The 19,470-nt window shown below is 37.7% G+C and overlaps 1 protein-coding gene and 1 long non-coding RNA gene across 3 annotated transcripts; both read right to left on the bottom strand.

The window, feature by feature from the left end:
* Positions 1-7,983: 7,983 nt before the first annotated feature.
* LOC134225057 (uncharacterized) lies at positions 7,984-8,976 on the bottom strand. 2 transcript variants are annotated; one of them, XR_009983152.1, is made up of 4 exons: positions 8,777-8,974; positions 8,456-8,691; positions 8,195-8,316; positions 7,984-8,120 (listed from the first exon to the last, which is right to left on the bottom strand). It is a non-coding gene; the product is annotated as an uncharacterized LOC134225057 (long non-coding RNA). The 2 variants fall into 2 exon arrangements; XR_009983151.1 differs by lacking the exon at positions 8,456-8,691 and having other exon boundaries at positions 8,777-8,976.
* Positions 8,977-15,280: 6,304 nt separating this feature from the next.
* On the bottom strand, positions 15,281-16,351 carry LOC134225447 (large ribosomal subunit protein eL36). Its single transcript, XM_062705529.1, has 3 exons — positions 16,207-16,351; positions 15,880-16,011; positions 15,281-15,606 (listed from the first exon to the last, which is right to left on the bottom strand). The coding sequence occupies exons 1-3, from the start codon at positions 16,333-16,335 to the stop codon at positions 15,388-15,390; spliced, it is 480 nt and encodes a 159-aa protein (XP_062561513.1). The 5' UTR covers positions 16,336-16,351; the 3' UTR covers positions 15,281-15,387.
* Between the last annotated feature and the right edge of the window lie 3,119 nt (positions 16,352-19,470).

Genomic DNA, 19,470 nt, shown 5'->3' with positions numbered 1-19,470 from the left:
ACAACTCCTCCTATTCTTTAAGAATGTTCTTATCCCCAGTCGTTAGATATTTCTTAAATTGTCTGTTAATCAGAAAAACCTGAAATTAAATAATGGTTTTTATTACGTTTAAATTACCTACCATGAAATACTTAGCTTTTATTTCTTTTTCGTGTTGTTCACAAATGAATGCGACAATTTTCTATAGTCTGTGACTTTGAACCATGGTTTGGCTATACCATGTATTCACTTGAATGCTATAGAAAGATTTTTTTCTATATTTCCTCATCAACTACACATATCAAGCTCATCCCTTCATACCGCATCAAATGAGTTTTTAAAACAAGTTATCTATCTTCACGTCTTAAATTCTATTGTATTTTATTTATTGAATTATGAAACTGATTAGGCAATTTATAATTGCGGATCTCCGGAATCGCCTACGTGTGCTTATTTAAATCATTAGTGTTTTTTTCATATTGTTTATACGTTTACACAAGCAAATCTATTTATGTTAAAGTCTACATAACATTAAACAGCAAAACGAGTTTCAACTGTGTGATCAACATTTCTAAAGTTCGCAAAATTTGTGGACAAACTGTTCGATTTCCACCCGAGTAAAGGATTTTTTTCTTGAGCGGGAAAATCGCCAGTGGTTGTTATATAAGATTCACCCTTTTTGTCTAGAACTAGGTGTAAGGTGTCTAGTTTGTGTGACCTGGAATCAAAAACGACGATCTTCTCCATTAGTCCATATTACCCAGCGTCTTATAATTAGCTCAGCTCTTGTGAAAGCTTTGCAAGCTTCGTCTGTACTCCGGGCGTGAATGGATTAAAAGGAACGCACTGACTCAAAAAGGCTTTGAATGAATTCGTAATGATTGTTGTTATGAGTTTCAAAATTATTTTGTGTGTTTTTTTTTACCAGTGTGATCATAACTAATTACGAGACACTGAGAACGATTTTTGCAGCACTAAAACAACCACTGAAAAGGACTTCAAACTAAATAGGAGAAATTGAATGCAATAGTAATAATTTCAAAAAATCATAGACAAATATTACCCAAAATAATAATTGACTATGTAGACTGTGAAGTTTAATATACAGTAGACGTTCGATAACTGCAAGTCATTTAACTGCAATGCTTTTTAACTGCAATTCGATAGTTGCAACAGTTTTGCAGTTATCGGACCGCTAAACTTCAAACTGATGTCAGATTTGATGACAGCTGCATTGGGATGCACATTTAGATGCACTTTTATTGCATCTGACGTCGATTGACAACCGTTTGACGTCTAGAATGCGTTGCAGTTATCGAACGGCATTCGTTAACTGCAAAGTAAACATTTTGCAGTTATCGAACGGCTACTGTACGTACTTTTATATTACAATCCTATAAACTACCAAATCAAAGATTTTTTTCAAATATTTACCTTCCCCAAAACGAGCTATAAAATTAGCAATGTTATACTTAAGACTTACTTATGTTAATTCAATAACTGACTAGCATTCAGAGTGTAAAATAATCGAAAATTGTTGGTGAAGTCCAACTTTCTTCACTTGTTAGCTCACCGCCAGACACATTCATAGTTGGCCCTGGACTGACAATATTCGGTTGAATATTAGTCATTGAATGTTTATGCACATTCTACAAATTGATAAATTATCTGAAACGTGAACATCAATTTTTTATGCAAATTATGTTTTTTTTCTGCACATAGTAAGCACACTCAGTGACAGTCAAATGAATGAGTTGGTGGAGTAGTCGTCTGACTATGTCCCCCTGATTAGTCCCCCTAGCTTTCTGTTGTGTTGTTCCCTATAATCCCCCTAGCTTTCTGTTATGTTGTCTTTCTCGTACTTTATAAGAAAATGTATTTTGGCCATAACTTTTGACCCCATAGCCCGATCCAGCCTATTTTCAATAGGGAACAATGGAACAACGTTCTCTGACGAATGAAACTTGTTGCGAGTAAATCGGTTCAGAGTAAGTGCTTAAAAAAGAGTTAAGACCATTTTTGGTCACACACATACAGACATTCACACACACGTACACACAGACATCACCTCAATTCTTGGAACTGAGTCGATCGGTATACAATACTACGAGTGATTGGGCTTTTTTTTAATGCTTTTAGAGCGATCATAAAGCTTCTACGTATACTTAGTACACGAAAAAGGCAAAAATAAGCAATTTTTAAAATTCATGTATCTTACAAAATTGTGAATTTGGGCAGAATTTTATTCATGGTCCTCAAAGCTTAAGAGTTCAATAGTGTAGTGCATAATATTTTACTGCGGGGTATTGCGGGGTACCAAACTGTTTTGTTCGTTAAATATTGCCTAAAATATGCTTTTACAAAACTACTTAAAACTAAATTCTGGACGGAGCTATTATTACATTATCAAGTCTATTGCATAGATCTGTTTAAGAGCTTTGTAACGATATATAAATATGTTAGTTTTGAGACGAAAACATGGCAAAGCTGTCCGTTTTCCCAAAAAACGTAAAAATATCATTTCTAGGAGGGGCTAGTTTGAACGCCCCCCACCCCTCCCCAAAAAATCTAAAAAATAAAAACCGTGCTGATTATAGAAATATAGGTTATAAGCTGTGTATTCATCACATTTTACTCGCTCAAATCGAAAATTGGCCTTTTGGTAGTTTTGGCCACACCTTTATATGGGGCTGTCCTATTGTGCCTGTTGATGATTTCAAAACTCCCTGGCAGCTTGATTATTCATCTTAAAATAATATCACCATGCTGACAGTTTCACATAACCTTTACATTCACCCCCAATTATGTCCATTTAGCATTCAAATCATCAACTTATTGCCAATTGTTCTAAGTAAAAAAAATACGAACTGTGTTTCTGTATGAAGCACCTCAAATCTCAAATCTCTGCAATATGGTTTCCATGTGGTTACAGAAGAGATATAGTAAATCGACCTGTAACACGGTTAAACTGCTATTATCAAACAATTTGCAATATTCCTAATTTTTCCAAACATTTCTTCGATTATCAACAACATACCATTTACCGATTATTTTCAAACGAAGAAATCGCCATTTAGTTCTGTGGCCTTTTATAAGAATGTAGCGAGGAAAGACGTTTCTACTTTTACAGCTGCCGGCAACTGGACTATTCCATTGTATCAAGATAGATAATTCGGTACATTATTATTTTGTATTAGTCTCTAGCTGTATTATCTTATTTTACTGGTATTGTTCTTACTGAATGCTTTCCATTTCACATAGCTAACAAGTATTGGTTATCGATCTACTGTCCACAATCTATCAAAACAAATAGTTGCTGATAATTGTAATTTAGTTCACAGTTACTCTCCATAGTATCTAGTGTGCCTGACACTTATTTCTATTCTCACTTGCCTAATAGAACATGGCTCTTTATCGCCCATGGTAGCCGTGGAGAATATAACACCCCGTTGCTCATCATGGCACACGGTTTCGGCGTTTTTTTATAAATAGCACACAGTTGCTCTCCATGGCACACAATTGCCAAAAATAATCAGCCCACAGTTGCTCTCCATGGCACACAATTGCCAACAATAATTAGCACACAGTTGCTCTCCATGTCAAACCATTGACAAACAATAAATAGCACACAGTTGCTTTCCATGGCACACAATTGCCAAAAATAATCAGCCCACAGTTGCTCTCCATGCCACACAATTGCCAACAATAATTAGCACACAGTTGCTCTCCATGTCAAACCATTGTCAGACAATAAATAGCACACAGTTGCTCTCCATGGCACGCAATTGCCAACAATAATTAGCACACAGTTGCTCTCCATGTCAAACCATTGACAAACAATAATTAGCACACAGTTGCTCTACATGGCATAAAATTGCCAACAATACTCAGCACACAGTTGCTCTCCATGTCAAACCATTGACAAACAATAAATAGCACACAGTTGCTCTCCACGGCACATCATTGTCTATCGATTTAAACCATAAGGACCGAACTTCCTTTCTCATCACACCTCTCTGCATGGTAATATTGTCTATCCGCTATGAAGTAAAAAGACTTTTCTATCGAATATCTTATCAAAATACAGGCAAATTAATCAACTTCGAAAGAGGTGCGCTTGACGTACGTTTACTGGGTACGCTTAAAGATGTGCTAAACAACGCATCACTTAGTTTAACAGATAAAACTTCAGAAGTCCCAACTTCTGAATTCTAGTTTTGCTACAAACGTATTCTTGAACAGATTTGTATTACTCTTTGGTGATCACAAAACATGGAAAATAAATTTAGCTTTAAATATGAAAAATCTAATATCCTTTCGCAATTGGATTGATATCTCCATATCCGTCAATAACAACACAGCTTTAATTATAATCAGACAGAATAAGTCTAGAGTGCTTTGAGAATAGGTCGTATGTGCAAAAGAGAGCCTCTCTTCGGTTACATTCTCTTTCGATTATTACAAAGCTATACACAAATTTATGTTGGATTTTTTGGCAGATATCTAAAGACAATAACTTTGTCTAGCGTGCTAAAGTGAAAATGTAGCAGAAAATGCTAAACTTGCCGATCTATTAGCGAAAGAGAGCGTGAACAAAGAGAATCTCTCTTTTGCACATACGACCTATTCTCAAAGCAATCTAGAAGTGTTATAGCATCAACCTTAATATTAATAACCCTTTATCGAATCTAACTGAGCACTTTATCTAATACACATCAAAAGTTGCTGGGTTTACTAGTCCAAATAAAACAATTTTATTTTAATTTTACACACTACAGAATCATTATTTGAAAAAAACTTTTATTGGAAAGTAAACACAGTCTGCCAGTTTTCATTCGTCATCTAACCAGCAAACGTCACGACCACATGCAACTCGACTTGAATCATTTGAATTAGTTTATTGAATAACCAATAATAACATAGTAGCAACACTCTTGCGCTTCTCCGCACCATAAGTTGGAAAACATGACGACTTCCATCATAAACCTCATGTGATGATTGTACCGATTTAAAGATCATAGACTTGACAGAAGTACATCGCAGTATGTCATGCGTGTCTCTGGGTTGCCTAGAAACTAAATTGAAGGTATTCCGTTATCGGAAAAGAGACGTCAACCTTTTTCGTTCATCATCAGTACACCTCCTCAGAATCATATAGAAACCACCAATAATAACGCATCGAATCAGGTCAATTGAAACGAGCTGTTAACGAAATTCATGCAAATATTTTCCGCCATCCAACCACAGGCTGATTTTTTTTGACGATTATAAGGGGTCATTCATTCGTTTTATTTAATCGCGCAGCACCTACCTTGAATCAATCATACTCAATCCTACCGCATTTCACTAAATCTTCTTTCCAACCCAACAGCACTAAAAATAACACTCCGTTCACTCGCGATTAGATATTAACTTTACTTTCTCCTCGTCGCCAAATGTAGTGTCGAGAGCCTTAGACAAAGAAAACACGTTCGATTTTTGGATTCGTTGTCACAAACTCATCTTATATGTTCATGACTACTATGATTACAATTATTCTCATCGAAGTATTTCATTGACACATTATGCAAAGCGCTAACCATAATCATGTCCGATAGTACAATTGTAATTAAAAGTTATGAAGAAAATATAGATTTTAGGGCGACTTGCAGACAACCATGAAAAGACACGTCTGATCAGTTGAAGAGCTTGTTTATTAATAATCAATATTTGATGAAGACGTTACCAAGTGAAAAGTGATAGCACAGTCAACAGCTCCTTCGATTGCTTTTAACACCCCCTCTTGTTGACTTGCTTGAAATATTACAATAAACCGATCCTTTTTCGAAATTCTTGAAATATAGCGGAAGGCAAAGATTTGGTCAGCATATCTGCCTGATAAAATGATATTTTACATCAATGTGCTTAACTCGTTTCGTTTCTTCGGTTTTGGACATAGCAATTGCACCTTGATTATCCTCCGAAATTGGTATTGGAAAGATTGTTTTAGTTGGCAGTAAATCGTTCAACAGCCCTCCCAACCAAATAGCTTCACTAGAACAGGCACTCATGGCCACATATTCTGCTTCTGTTGACGACATCGCAACGGACTGCTGCTTGTTCGATGACCAAATTACTGTATTTCCATAAACCTTTAGTAAATATCCTGAAACGCATTTTCTGTCTACTTCATCACTTGCATAATCAGCATCAGCAAAGGCATGAACAATAGGCTGATAGTTTCTTTTGTAGTATGTTAGTTTCATAGTTTTAGTTCCTTGCAAGTACCTCAAAACACGTTTTGCTTGTTGCCAATGTGGTTCGCCAGCTGCATCTTGAAATCGAGCCAAATATCCAACAATATAACATAAATCAGGTCTGGTTCCCATCATTATGTACATCAAACCACCAATTAACTCGCGGTATGGATTTTTGCTGTTACCTTCATATTTGTTTAACTGCAGGTTTGGTTCCGCTGGAGTTTTGACTGGGTTACACTGCTCCATTCCAAAACGTTGTAGAAGTTTATCAACTTGACCCGTTTGAGAAAGTGACAATGAACCTGCTGCTACATTACGCTCAACCTTGATGCCCAAGAAATGATGTACTTCGCCCATGTCAGCCATTTCGAATTCTTGTTTCAATTTATCTTGAATATCTCGCACGGCTCCAGTGTCCTGTCCAGCAATAAGAAGATCATCAACGTAAATGATAAGATATACCGCATCTTTTCCTCCACTCTTCACATACAAGCAATAATCATGGCGGGAACGACGGAAGCCAAGGCTGATCAAAAACTCGTTAAATCGATTGTTCCAACACCTAGATGATTGTTTTAGACCATACAATGAACGTTTCAAAAGACACACCTCTCCTGGAACTGCAGCTACCCCCTCTGGAACGGCCATGTAAACCTTCTCACGTAATTGGCCGTTTAAGAATGCTGTCCTGACATCCATTTGGAAAATTGATAAATCGAATTCATTAGCTAATGCCAGTAAAGTCCTAATCGTTGCAAGCTTTGCCACCGGAGCAAAAGTTTCTTCGTAGTCCAAGTGCTTTCGCTGCATGAATCCTTTCGCCACTAGCCTCGCTTTGTACCTCACAGGATTTCCATCTGCATCTGTTTTGATAGTAAAAACTAGAGGCCTGAATAAGAGAAACGCGGATAGAAAATATGACTCTGCCAACACTGCATTCAATCTTCTTCATCAAAGAGCAACACATGAAAAGGAAGAAATGGTTTGTGTAGATAAAATCTCACAATCCGCTATTTAATGTGTCCACATCACATGACAATAGAATCCAATAAACAATGCAATTTCATTTCAGAATCTATAAATGACTTGCATATATTATTGCAAACTAATGTAAAATGCATTCAAATTTGTTTATTTAAAAATGGCATAAAAACAAATTTAGCCCTTTTCAGTATTTGAGCCAACATTTTGGCTGCTTGACAGGTCTCCCGCTCGATTGGCTGCTGTTTTTTGACGGTTCGATTGGCGGCACATACCTATCCGCGTTTCTCTTATTCAGGCCTCTAGTAAAAACCCATTTACATGGAACCAGTGAAACAGCATCAGGACATCCCGGATAAAAAATATCATTAAAATATCATAAATTTTATTGTTACAACACCATTTAAAACATAATTTTTACCATTGAATATAATGGAATTTTGACAATAAAATCACATGAGAAATAATGGTTTTCCACGATAAAATGAATGGTAAATGGGACTTTTACAATTAAAAAGGGGGGTTGTTATGTATCTTTACAATAAAAAAATCGAAAATTTACCATACAAAATTCGGAGCAAAACAATTGATTTTACGGTTCTTCAATGGGATGATTTCGGGCGACAAAACAATAGAAAACATTGTGTTTTAAATGTTTTCAATTACTGTTTCTATTGTTTTACAATAGAAATACAACAGGATTGAGAATTCATTATACTCCAATATTACAATAAAAATACAATACAATTAATTGTTTTACAAATTATTTTATTTTCCTCCGGTTGTTTAGCATATCTTTAGACGAATCCAGCGCACTACTTTCAAAGTTAAGTGGGTTGCCTGTATCTGGAGAAAAATCCAACATCGGTTTAAAAAGCGTACTAACTTTGTTCCGAATAGACAATACATATAGATATAAACCTGTGAAAATGTAAATTATAAAAGAATGTCAGTTTTATTAGAAAAAATACGTCGAGAAGAAAAGAAAAAATTACCTGCATCAGTTCTTATTATATCCCGTTGGTGAGATTGGCCAATGGTAGCCACGGTAGCCACTGAACGATCTTCAATCAGTGACCAGCAAGCAGCAGTATTTTATTTATCATAAGCTTCATTTCTGTAAAGGAACAAGGATACATGTTACCAGGCATGTCATCAGATATTATGATGATAAAATTTTCATTTATTTTTTGTTCGGGATGAACCACTGCGTTCATTATGTACATTGAACTTTTTTAGTATAACATTACGATTACCGGTGGTGAGTATAAACCGTTTGTCAGCGCAGTATCATTACTTGACACTTTACCGGTCGCTACTAAACGCGCTGCTAAAACAGTAGCGCAGCTGACAGGTGACCAAATTGACCAAATAACAGCGCTACTATTTGATGAACTATCAAACGTCGAACGTCACCGATACGGAATGCAGCCACCGAAATGATAACCGAAAATACCGAAAATAGTGAGCGATGCGAAAAAGAGTGACTAATCTAAAATGACAGTACAGGGAGAGTGATCAAAATACTCGCGCCCAGTAATGATGCTCTAACGCGCTTCAACACTTTAGATACTCACCACGGTACAGAAGCCATAGTGATCTACCGCTTTCCCAGCAGCAGAAACTGCAATGAAAAAAACACTTTCTGCACCATACAGTTTCATTATTTTCATCTCTTCACTAATTATAAACAAAACTGTACACGCTCAAATGAATCCAGCCATTCTCCGAGTAAAATTATAAGCAAAAGTTTTTGTTCCCTTTCATTTTTTTTTAAATCAAATTTTTATTGCAAAACATTTCTAGACCCGCAACAATACCTGCAATATAAAAATATATCCAGCTTTCCACGATCGCCATAATGGCGGCTACTATAAAAATATTTGACAGTAATTGCTTCCGACGCCTATTTGCTTTCGACGTCGATTGATATGTATCTTAGCAACCAATTGTTTATTTACTGGTGGCTGATTGGAAAAGTTTTCATCAAATCACGGTCTCATTAATTTTCGTTAATATTCTAATTTTTTCCTTCCTTTTTCAGAACATTTCATAGTATCTAATGAATAATTGAGGGAAATTGTAGACAACAGCAATATTCCAAGGAACTATACGAACTATAAGTTTATTCATACGGATGAGATACTAAAAAATATCTGCATCGGTTGTATAGTTGACTTCCATTTCTGCGGAGGAAATTTCTTTTAGGCGGTCCTGTCCTGTGTAATCTGAATCCCTATTTTTAATGATGAGGTCTATGCATTCACCAGTATATTGTTGTAAGCCTCTTGTACTGTGGAGGACACTGCATAAGACTGTATCGACCCATGTAACTAATGAAAATAGTATGAGAATTTATTTCTATCTGGATATGTGATTGGTTTGGTAATATTTTCCCATTCGGGAAATATTGTAAATATTGAGCTCACACAATTTTGTTGACAGCCATGTAACGGTTCAAAATCGCCCCTCGTTATACAAATTAAGAATGTAAGCCCAGCAGGTTATTCGAAACGTGAACTGCGTAAACTTCCAACTATATTTGTATAGAATAAACATATGTACATGATATGGAAACAGGTAGGGATATTAACTTCATTTTAAAAGTATCAAAGTTCGCAACGAACAGCTTAAAAGCCGCTGCATTTATGCTACCATTTTGCTCGTCATTTATTACTTCTTCACCACACCTTCAAACGTAAAATTGCAATTTATTCAGTGCAATAGTTCAGCATCTTGAACATGAGAAGTCTTCCCTCGCCGAAGAAAATGGAAATATGCATGCAGGGCGAAAATAATGCCTTTGATACTTAGTAGGTATATCACCATTAAACTGATTTGTCTATTTGTTGGTGGATGGGTTGCTGGGGCTACAGTTGTGCGTCGAAATTTAACTTCTTCCATCTAGAACATAAAGATGATGAATATATTCTTAAATCAATTAATAGTTTCTAATTATGCAAGCATGTTACGAGAATTGAATTTTCGAGTATTTTCCATGTTGTGCCTGCTCACGTAGCAATAAATAAACAAAATGAAAATAGTTGCTAGGCTACGACTACCGTTGGAAGCGTCGGAAACAGTTCAGCGTCGGAAGCAGTTACTGTCAGATTTATTTATAGCAGCCGCCATTATGGTGAACGTGGAAAGCTGGATACTTGAGAATCGGTATAACATTTTTATTTATTTAACAAACAAAGCTATTGTAATTTTATTGTTTTCAATTGTTATCTCATCAATATAATAAATCCATGAAATATTCCAAAATTATATTAATTCAATAACATTAGACGGATTTCCAGATCATCCAAACCGAATACTTTTAAAAATTGTTTAGTTTTTGGATGAGCAATACTAAACATAAGCGAACAATAAAAATATAATAGAATATATCGGAAACATTTAAATATATTGTTATTTTAATGTACGTACAATACAGATCTTTTACAACCGTGAACATTTTTCAATAAGCATACAATAGTTTGTATTGTTTGCCATACAATCTATTGTATTTCAATGGGTTATGTCATACAAGTTACTGTAAATTTTTATCCGGGATCTAACGAACTCCCACGTGTTATTTTTCACAAGAGACATCAATTCCTCCTCAACCGCACGTTTCCAATGAATTTGGTTTAAGTGACCTTCAATTTCCGAATATTTTGATGGAATCTGTGAATCGTTAACAGCAGCAGAAAAAGCTCGATAGGAAGAAACAAAATCATGCAACCAACCTGGTCTCCGGCACTCCTGACCACTAGACCTCGGAACATTCTCCTCTTGAGAGTTCCCATTTAATTGTGGTGGGAGTGCATCTTGTTCTTCCTCGGGTGCCGAGATATTTGCATCTACATATTCTTCGTCTGTAGGGACATCATTTTGCTGACCGTCTATCTCGTTCGTTACAATATTTACTACAGGAACATTTATTGGTTTTTGTTTCAATGTTGGAAATTCATCAGACACAGTTATTATAGATGGCCGCACATCATCTTCTTTGTATGGAAATGCTGACTCGTTGAACTTCACATCGCGGGCAACAAACATTTTTTGATTTTCACGATCCCATTGTCGATAACCGTTTGGAGCGTACCCTAACATTACACACCGTTGTCCTGTTGGATCGAGTTTTCCGCGTTTCTGCTTTGGAATCCAGGAGAATCCGAGGCAACCAAACACTCTTAGTTTACTAACATCAGGTTTCTGTCCATTCCAGTACTCCGCAGGCGTGGCCAGATCTTTCAAAGCTTCACAAGGACTTCTGTTGGTTACGTATACTGAATTCAAAATAGCTTCTCCCCAAAACGTCTTTGGCGCACCAGATGAACTAACATAGCTCTCATCTTTCTACTATAGTACGATTGAATCTTTCTGCTACCACATTTAACTGTGGTGTGTATGCGACTGTGGACTCCACCTGTACTCCTTGTTTTTTATAAAAAAATAACTGTTCATTTGAGAAATATTCGCTACCCAAATCACACCTCAAAGTTTCGATTTTCTTTCCAAATTTGGCAGTAACCATAGCTTCATACACTTTGAAATAATGGAAAACTTGATTCTTGTTACTCATCAGAAATACAACAGCGTAATGAGAAAAATCATCGATGAAACTAACAAAATATGTTTTATCGTCGTATGTAGGAGGTGTTATCTTTCCGCAAACATCCGTGTGAATTCTTTCTAAAGGTCGACTCGTCGCCGGTCTCGATCCATTAAACGGCAATCGCACCAACTTACTCTCCATACAGGGCTCGCAGAAAAATTCTTCACATTTTCTTAACGAATCTAGACCAACGACCATTGCAGATTTCTTCAGCTTTTCTAAGTTCTTGAATCCTAGATGTCCATACCTTTGGTGCCATAACGCAGTTTGACTTTCGTAATTCAATTTTGACATCAGAGCAGTATCTTTCTTATTCTTCCACATCCGAAAATAGTACAAATTTCCTCTAACTTTAGCTTCACCCACTAAACGATTGCCTTGCATCATAACTGCCTTTTCAGCTTGAAAATCAACCGTCACTCCAGCCTTCACTAGCTTCCTCAGTGATAAGAGATTGAACGTAAGATTCGGAACATACACAACTTCTCCTACTTTAAATGCTATAGTCTCTCCATGAATTACTGATCTTCCTGACACAGTGCCACCTTTTGTAGCCCACATGCTTTCAGCATCCTTTGCGCAATCGATCTTCACAGGTTCTGGTAAGTCTTCAAGTACATCAAATAAATCTTTTTCATTGACCATATGCCGACTGGCACCGCTGTCTATAATCCACTCCAACTCGTTTTCAGTTCCCGCTTTCTCGCTTTCTGTCATCATCAGTGCAACTTCCCGATCTATTGGTATCTCAGCTACATGTGCTCTGCCAGTTTTCTCAATCATTTTTGAACATTCGAATCGCCTATGTCCAAATTCCCCACATCCAAAACACTTTCCCGGAAACGCTCTATTTTTACCTCTGTACAATCCAGACCTTGCTTCACCATGACCGGTTCCATAGTCTTCGTCTCTTCCAATTCGCCGTGACTTGGCGGCCAAAACAGCTTCACTATGCCGCTCATGAACTTCTCTTCCAGCTCTCTTTTGCTCCTCCGCCAATAATCTAGCTTTCACAACATCTATTTTAAGTTCTTCGTCTTTCAGATTTTCCAAAGCAGTTGTAACTGTATCATACACGGCAGGTAGTGTCATAAACAGCTGACTGATAACATCCTTTTCACACATCTCCGATCCTGCGTTCTTGAGTTGGCGAATAAGTTCATCAAACTTGCAAAAATGCTCCTTCAACGATTCTCCTTCTGGCATCTTGAGATTATGTAGGCAACGTCGGATGAAATTCAAGGCAGCAAATCCAGTTTTTCCGAAGGTCCTCTTCAAACTTTCCCACATCTTTTTGGCCGAGTTCATATCCCGAACATGTTCTAGATGACTGTCAGCAATATAGGATACAATCAAGGCTTTGGCTTTTTCATCCCGCTCCTGGTAGCTTGCCTTTTCTTCCGCCGTAGCTTCATTTGATGGTGGTTCGTCAACGATCGCCTTTTTTACTCCATGCGCTGCCAATTCCTCAAAAACCTCTCCAGAAAACTGCGTAATTCCTGCTTTCTGAGCTGTAGACGCCATTTCCACTTCTTTAATCGGAACAATATGCTGGGCCCATAACCTATAGATTTTAGGGCGACTTGCAGACAACCATGAAAAGACACGTCTGATCAGTTGAAGAGCTTGTTTATTAATAATCAATATTTGATGAAGACGTTACCAAGTGAAAAGTGATAGCACAGTCAACAGCTCCTTCGATTGCTTTTAACCCTCTCCCGCCCATGGTGTCTGTGGTGCACCATCAAATTTTGCACCTTCTAACCTTCATCGAATTGTTTCAACAACAAAAAGGAATATTGGACACATCTTTATGGTTCCATTAGACTGGAAATATAATAAATTTTGAGTACAAATAGTGAGACTATTGAAAACAATCAATTAACTATTGATTTACAATCAAAAACTTTTTTTTTCGTTTTCCACTAATTTTGGCTATGCCAAATAACTTTTGTTCTAGCATTTTTCTCAAAGATGATTCCTTCCTTTTGAAATCTTTGAAAAAAGTCGTGGACGGGAAAGGGTTAACAGAAAAAGGTACATCGGACCTGAGACGAGACCTGCAAAGAGGAAAAAATTAAACTTCAGCTGCTGCCAGTCAACTGCTGTCACGAACTGTCAGGTGCAACCAGCAGCTTTTTGAGTGAAAGTATTGGTATCCCAAATAAAATATTCCACATCCTTTTTGCTTTACCATGACTTTTTTACTTTAACGAGTATTCCAAACCTTCCGTTTAGCTTGTTAATAATCAGTAATAAACCTGTGTTTTGTTCCCGGTATAAAAATCCTTATGAAAATGAATTAACATATTTCGTGAATTGGATACACTTTTATTGTGCTCAGAAGGGTCCACCTGGGGCTTAGGTGAAACAGTCAAGTAAACAGTTGAAGCTCGATAGTCAACTGTGATGAAAAGAAGAACAAGTGTCAAAACAAGAGAAAAGAAGCAGCGTCTTTGCAGGTCTCGTCTCAGCATCGGACCATATAAACCCCATATAAGGTTTGTGTCTTATCTAAATGCGAGAAAGGCACCACCAATGCTAGGTGGATTAATCTGGGTTTTTATGAAGAACGGAGTTATTATTACTGCAAAGTTTATACTAGAGCAGAGGATTCGCGTGAATCTGCTCTCTGTGAATCAACAACTACTCAATCGAAGGGATTGCATCGTCTATGGGCTAGGAGAATGCTGTCATCAGAGAAAAAGTAGAACCACACAAATTTACCACGCCAAGGAATAGCCAATGGGATTCAAAATAATTTTAAAAATTACAAGCGGACTTTTTTTTAAATGATATATTACACGAGATTATCAAAAAAATGAAATTATTTGTTTATATAATTTGAAATTTTATCATCAAATCGAGTGACAGTAAAGTAGAACCAAATTATCCCTCCTACAAAGTCATAATCTCCACATTAAGATATATACGATGCTCAAAAACGACCCTGACCCATCTTGCCCCGCCTTACCCTGCCAATAGTGGAGGTAGCGGGATTTAATTGAGATTTTTCATAATTAATTCAAAATACACTTTACGATGGTTTCAGTTAATATCCTGTTAAATGCAACTTATTCCAAGATTTCGCTTGAAAAACTATTGAAAACGATTATTTTTCCTTATAAAATTGACTCCTTTGCACCTATTAGTGGTGCAACTGCACCAATAGTGGCGAGTCCCATTAGAAATCAATGGATAGCACCACTATGGGGACCAAAATTAATTGTTACCACCACTAAAGGAAGTTGCAAATGACGAGTGTTCCAATGTAAATTCCGTTTCGAAGGAAAGAAACAGTTGTTTTCTTTATGAATACTACCAATAAAACTAATTCGCCAACATTATAGTTATCACTAAATGCCCGCTATAGTGGATCCCGACGCACTGCTTGAGGAGCACTGATTTTATAAGCATCGGACGCTAAGAACCGGATTTCGGATAACCGCAACATTCTTCCCACGGAACACAACTGTTTCAGTCAACGCGATCTGCTTTTATATTTAGGGGCATTTTTTTTCCTTTCACAGAAGCTTTTGGATGTAGTAATTCTTAAATTACAAGAACCGGACAGACCACTGCTTACTTGTGGGCAGCCTTACGCATATGGGCCAAAATGTTGGACAGTTCCTCACGCTTCCTCTTGGCACGGATGTGCGTACCGAGGCGACGCTTCAGGAACTTCAGCGCGCGCTTATCCTTGGACACCTTCAGCAATTCCATACCGCGCTTCTCGTACGGGGCATGACCGACAACCTCTCGGACCAAATCGCGCACGAACTTGGTGTGTTTGGTTTGAATCTGTTTTGGTGGGGTAGAGATAAGAACTGGAATTAGCAACAATTTTACCACAACTGGACGCCTCTTTCGATGCTTGCTGTAAATCGATCAGAACCAAAGATTAACCATAATGTACGATTTAACCAGCCGAACCACCAAGGCAAGCCAACAGAATGTTGACCACCCGGCGGCCGACAGGAAAATACATACGGTCTGTGAATGGATTAAGGAGTGTTTCATCATGAGAAAGGACGCTGCTTCGCACGTTTGCAAATAATATGACAAGTTACTCACCCCCTTTGTACGGGACGGACGGATTCCCTTGACCTTGCGATCACCGCGGTACTGCAGCTGCTTCAGCTTTGTGGTCTTGTGGCCTTTGTTCAGACCAACACAGATTTCGTATCGGGGAGCCATGTTTTTCTCCTGATGAATAGTTGAATAGAAACAAAAACAATGCAAAATTTTAGGATGGTTTTGCAATTCTATCGCGATAAAATGAACATTTTTTGAGGTAGCACATTTTAGTGGACAATGGCCAAATCAAAGATGGAATCAATTCCATTTGTTCACAGAGAATTCAACGTTTTAAAAGCGAGACCGCACCGAATCACGTCTTACCTCGGTGTAAATGACAGCCGGAAAAGAATGTCGAAGGTAGCAGCAGAGCGGTACTAGATGGTGCAAACGGAAGTTCATTTGACAGCTGACTTCGAAATTCAAAATTGTCTGCGAAGCGACGCTGCGCATTCAAATTCGACATAGGCCTTTTCATGTGACACTGCCGAGACTGCACTTGTTTACAACCGCTGAACAGGGCTGCAAGTCCGAAGCTGTCACTTTCATAGAAGAATTGTCAATTGACGATAAAATCAGCTGTTTTTAAACGTCTCGTGAAAAGGCCCATTGGGTCGTATGAATAATAGGCCTTTTCACGAGACGTTTAGAAACAGCTGATTTTATCGTCAATTGACAGTACTTCTTGTCGTATCGCTTTGATGCCATTACTTTGTCATATATCCCACACTTCTATGAAAGTGACAGCTTCGGGGTTGCGGGCCTGTTCAGCGGTTGTAACAAGTGCAGTCTCGGCAGTGTCACATGAAAAGGCCTATAGCCCTTTTCACGAGACGTTTAGAAACAGCTGATTTTATCGTCAATTGACAGTACAGTATACCCCCGCTGATCCGACAAATGTATGGCGGGACTACCGGGGTTTCTCTCGTTAATCCGACTGTCAAATCCATACAAATGAATCAAAACAAAATCACAGCACAAATTTGAAAACTGACAGCATAATGTGTTTAAATGGGTGTTGATACTTTTTAATCCGGAAAAATCCGAATTAGCGAGATCCGGACTAACAAGTCGTCGGATTAGCGAGGTCCGGATAAGCGGGGGGATACTGTACTTCTATGAAAGTGACAGCTTCGGGGTTGCGGGCCTGTTCAGCGGTTGTAAACAAGTGCAGTCTCGCCAGTGTCACATGAAAAGGCCTATACTAAAGGGTCTGTTCAACGTAACGCAACAGGGGGTGGGGGGTTGTTTGATTTTTGTAACGCTTTGTTACGCAAAATATAGGGGGTTGAGGTCCTTCGAAATATTGTTATACGCGTAACAAGTAATTTGCATAGAGAAAAAATATTTATTTTCTTTTCAAACAATATTCATGATCTTTAAAAAAGCATGAAATATTGTATTTTTCACGAATGATTAGAATCGCTCGACGAAATTCAAGAGTTGTCAATTTTGTATTTCAAGGCATTTTCGACAACCTTTTGACGTAGGACTTACGCTGCCCCTCTTCGCATAAGCGTCCCATGTCAGTTTTCTTCAACTTGAGAAATATGCCGTTGAATTTTTCAAACTCGTTTTATATGGAGAAATACAAAAAAAATCTAATAAATCGATAAAGCCTGCAATCTTTCTGAAAATTTGGCATAATATTCTTTAACTGTATATATTGCTATGTAACTAACAAAGGGATTATAATTGTATTTATTTTTTGCGCAAAAACGTGTTAAAACGAGCCGGTGACAAGCGCGGTGTCATCATCATCAATAGACATAGACCGCTGTCATCATTGAAACGCAGTATGAAAAAAAATTATAGCCCGGGACATCCTGGCTACGATCTGGCGATGGGCTAAACAATAGGATGTCAATAGGCTGTGTTAAAATCTGGAATGTGACTGTTATGCGAATAAATAGCAAGATGGGACAACACAAGTAGGTTTGGATTTCCAAATTTCTAGAACAAAGCCCATTATTTTATCAGTTGTTCTTAAAGATGAGTTCATTTTAAGCTTATTTCTGAAAGAAAATCAAAATCTTCAAAGATCGACATGGGACTCTTATGCGAATCGCGGCAGTTACGTCTCTCTTTACTATACCGGGTGTCATTTCAAAATATTCAAATCGACCGCGTTACGCTGTCCTGAAAGATTTTAAACGTTAATAGCGTTCGTCTCAGTGGACGAATTTCTGCGGTAAGCCCCTCAATCGACAGATTTCAAGTATGCCTTCCATGTCCATGCTTGATAAGACCCGAAAAACTTGTTTCAATAGGCATGAAACTGTTTTCAATGAAAAACATTGAGATCAAGGGAACCTATAAATATGGGTACCGCATAATTCTTGCATCATTCCATTACCACGTTCTGATTGGTGCAGACACCAGCGAATGAGCAGCCGCTGGGTCTGCCGAGAAGCCATAAAATAGCGCAACGCGATTTTTTCCTTTCATTCTGACCGGGACAAGCGAGACAACCGTATCATCGATTGAACAACACTCACACCTTTTAGCAGGGAATGAAGTCTGCACCGACCGCTTTTTCGGCTCGACACCATTGAAGCGACCATCATCAGCCGAAACCTAGCCAGTACATCAGCAGTCCACCCTACAGACCCGACAAAGCAGCAATGCTGAGCAGATACCGGCAGCAGCAGCAGAGTCGAGCCGAGACCGGCCGGCATCGGTGCTGAGCCGAGACAGGCTGAAGAAAAGCCACATGATGCAGCATGTATGTCCAAAAAACAAACGGTTCTTCAGAGAGCCAATAATAGAGATCAATATCAATGCTTTCAATACCCTTCGGGATAGAAATTGTACTTGGGTGCCAAATTCAATATTCTAGAGATAAAATTTTATGCGTGATTTTCATAAATAGCGTCAAAACTAACAGTGGATAATTTTTCTGATTTAACCGCGAAGTGGACGAAGGATTTCGCTTGACCATGCCTTTAATTTAAAGATTCATAAGATGTCCAAATCTCTCACATAATCTTATTTGGATAAAAAAAACACCGATAACAGCTCAAACATTAATAAACTATCAGTCGATTTTTCATCAAATGTTGGATTTTTTGGCATTGATAAAAAAAATATGCATTGTTTGATACTGACCGTACACAAAGCGAACGTGACTGAATGATCGTCCCATGTTACCAATTCTAAATCTTATCACCCGAAATCCCATGTCCGGGTGTTTCCTTCCTTCTACTATGTATTAACAATGTTGTCTCAGAAAAGAACACGTAGGGGAAACCGCCAAATGTTGAACGGCTAATTTTGTCGCCTATTGTTGAACTCCCATAAGAAATGCACGTGCGTTCAACAATAGGCGAAGAAATTAGCCGTTCAACATTTGGCGAATTACCCTACTTCCCACCTGAACTGCAATTCTAAGCTCGCTTGCCCGGCTTATTGGCCTGTACACACAAAAAACAAAAATTGTTTAATTAAATAATTTGACCTTTACATTTAAAAATTGTATTTATTTCATCAAAATAAAAGTTTATTTTTTACTGTGAAAATTATATTTTCAATTTGAAAGTATTTTTCGTCTGTTTATAATGTAAAATAAAAAGTGTTTTCTTTCAGTGT

This window comes from Armigeres subalbatus, chromosome 3 (assembly GCF_024139115.2).
Source record: "Armigeres subalbatus isolate Guangzhou_Male chromosome 3, GZ_Asu_2, whole genome shotgun sequence".
Lineage (NCBI taxonomy): Eukaryota > Metazoa > Arthropoda > Insecta > Diptera > Culicidae > Armigeres > Armigeres subalbatus.
This window is presented reverse-complemented; position numbering and strand designations above follow the sequence as displayed.

Coding starts and splice junctions, on each gene's coding strand:
- LOC134225447 (XM_062705529.1), bottom strand. CDS start 16,335: ATGCGCAGCGTCGCTTCGCAGACAATTTTGAATTTCGAAGTCAGCTGT. Junction 16,012..16,206: donor CGGCTGTCATTTACACCGAG/GTAAGACGTGAT, acceptor ACTATTCATCAG/GAGAAAAACATGGCTCCCCG. Junction 15,607..15,879: donor GTCCGTCCCGTACAAAGGGG/GTGAGTAACTTG, acceptor CCACCAAAACAG/ATTCAAACCAAACACACCAA.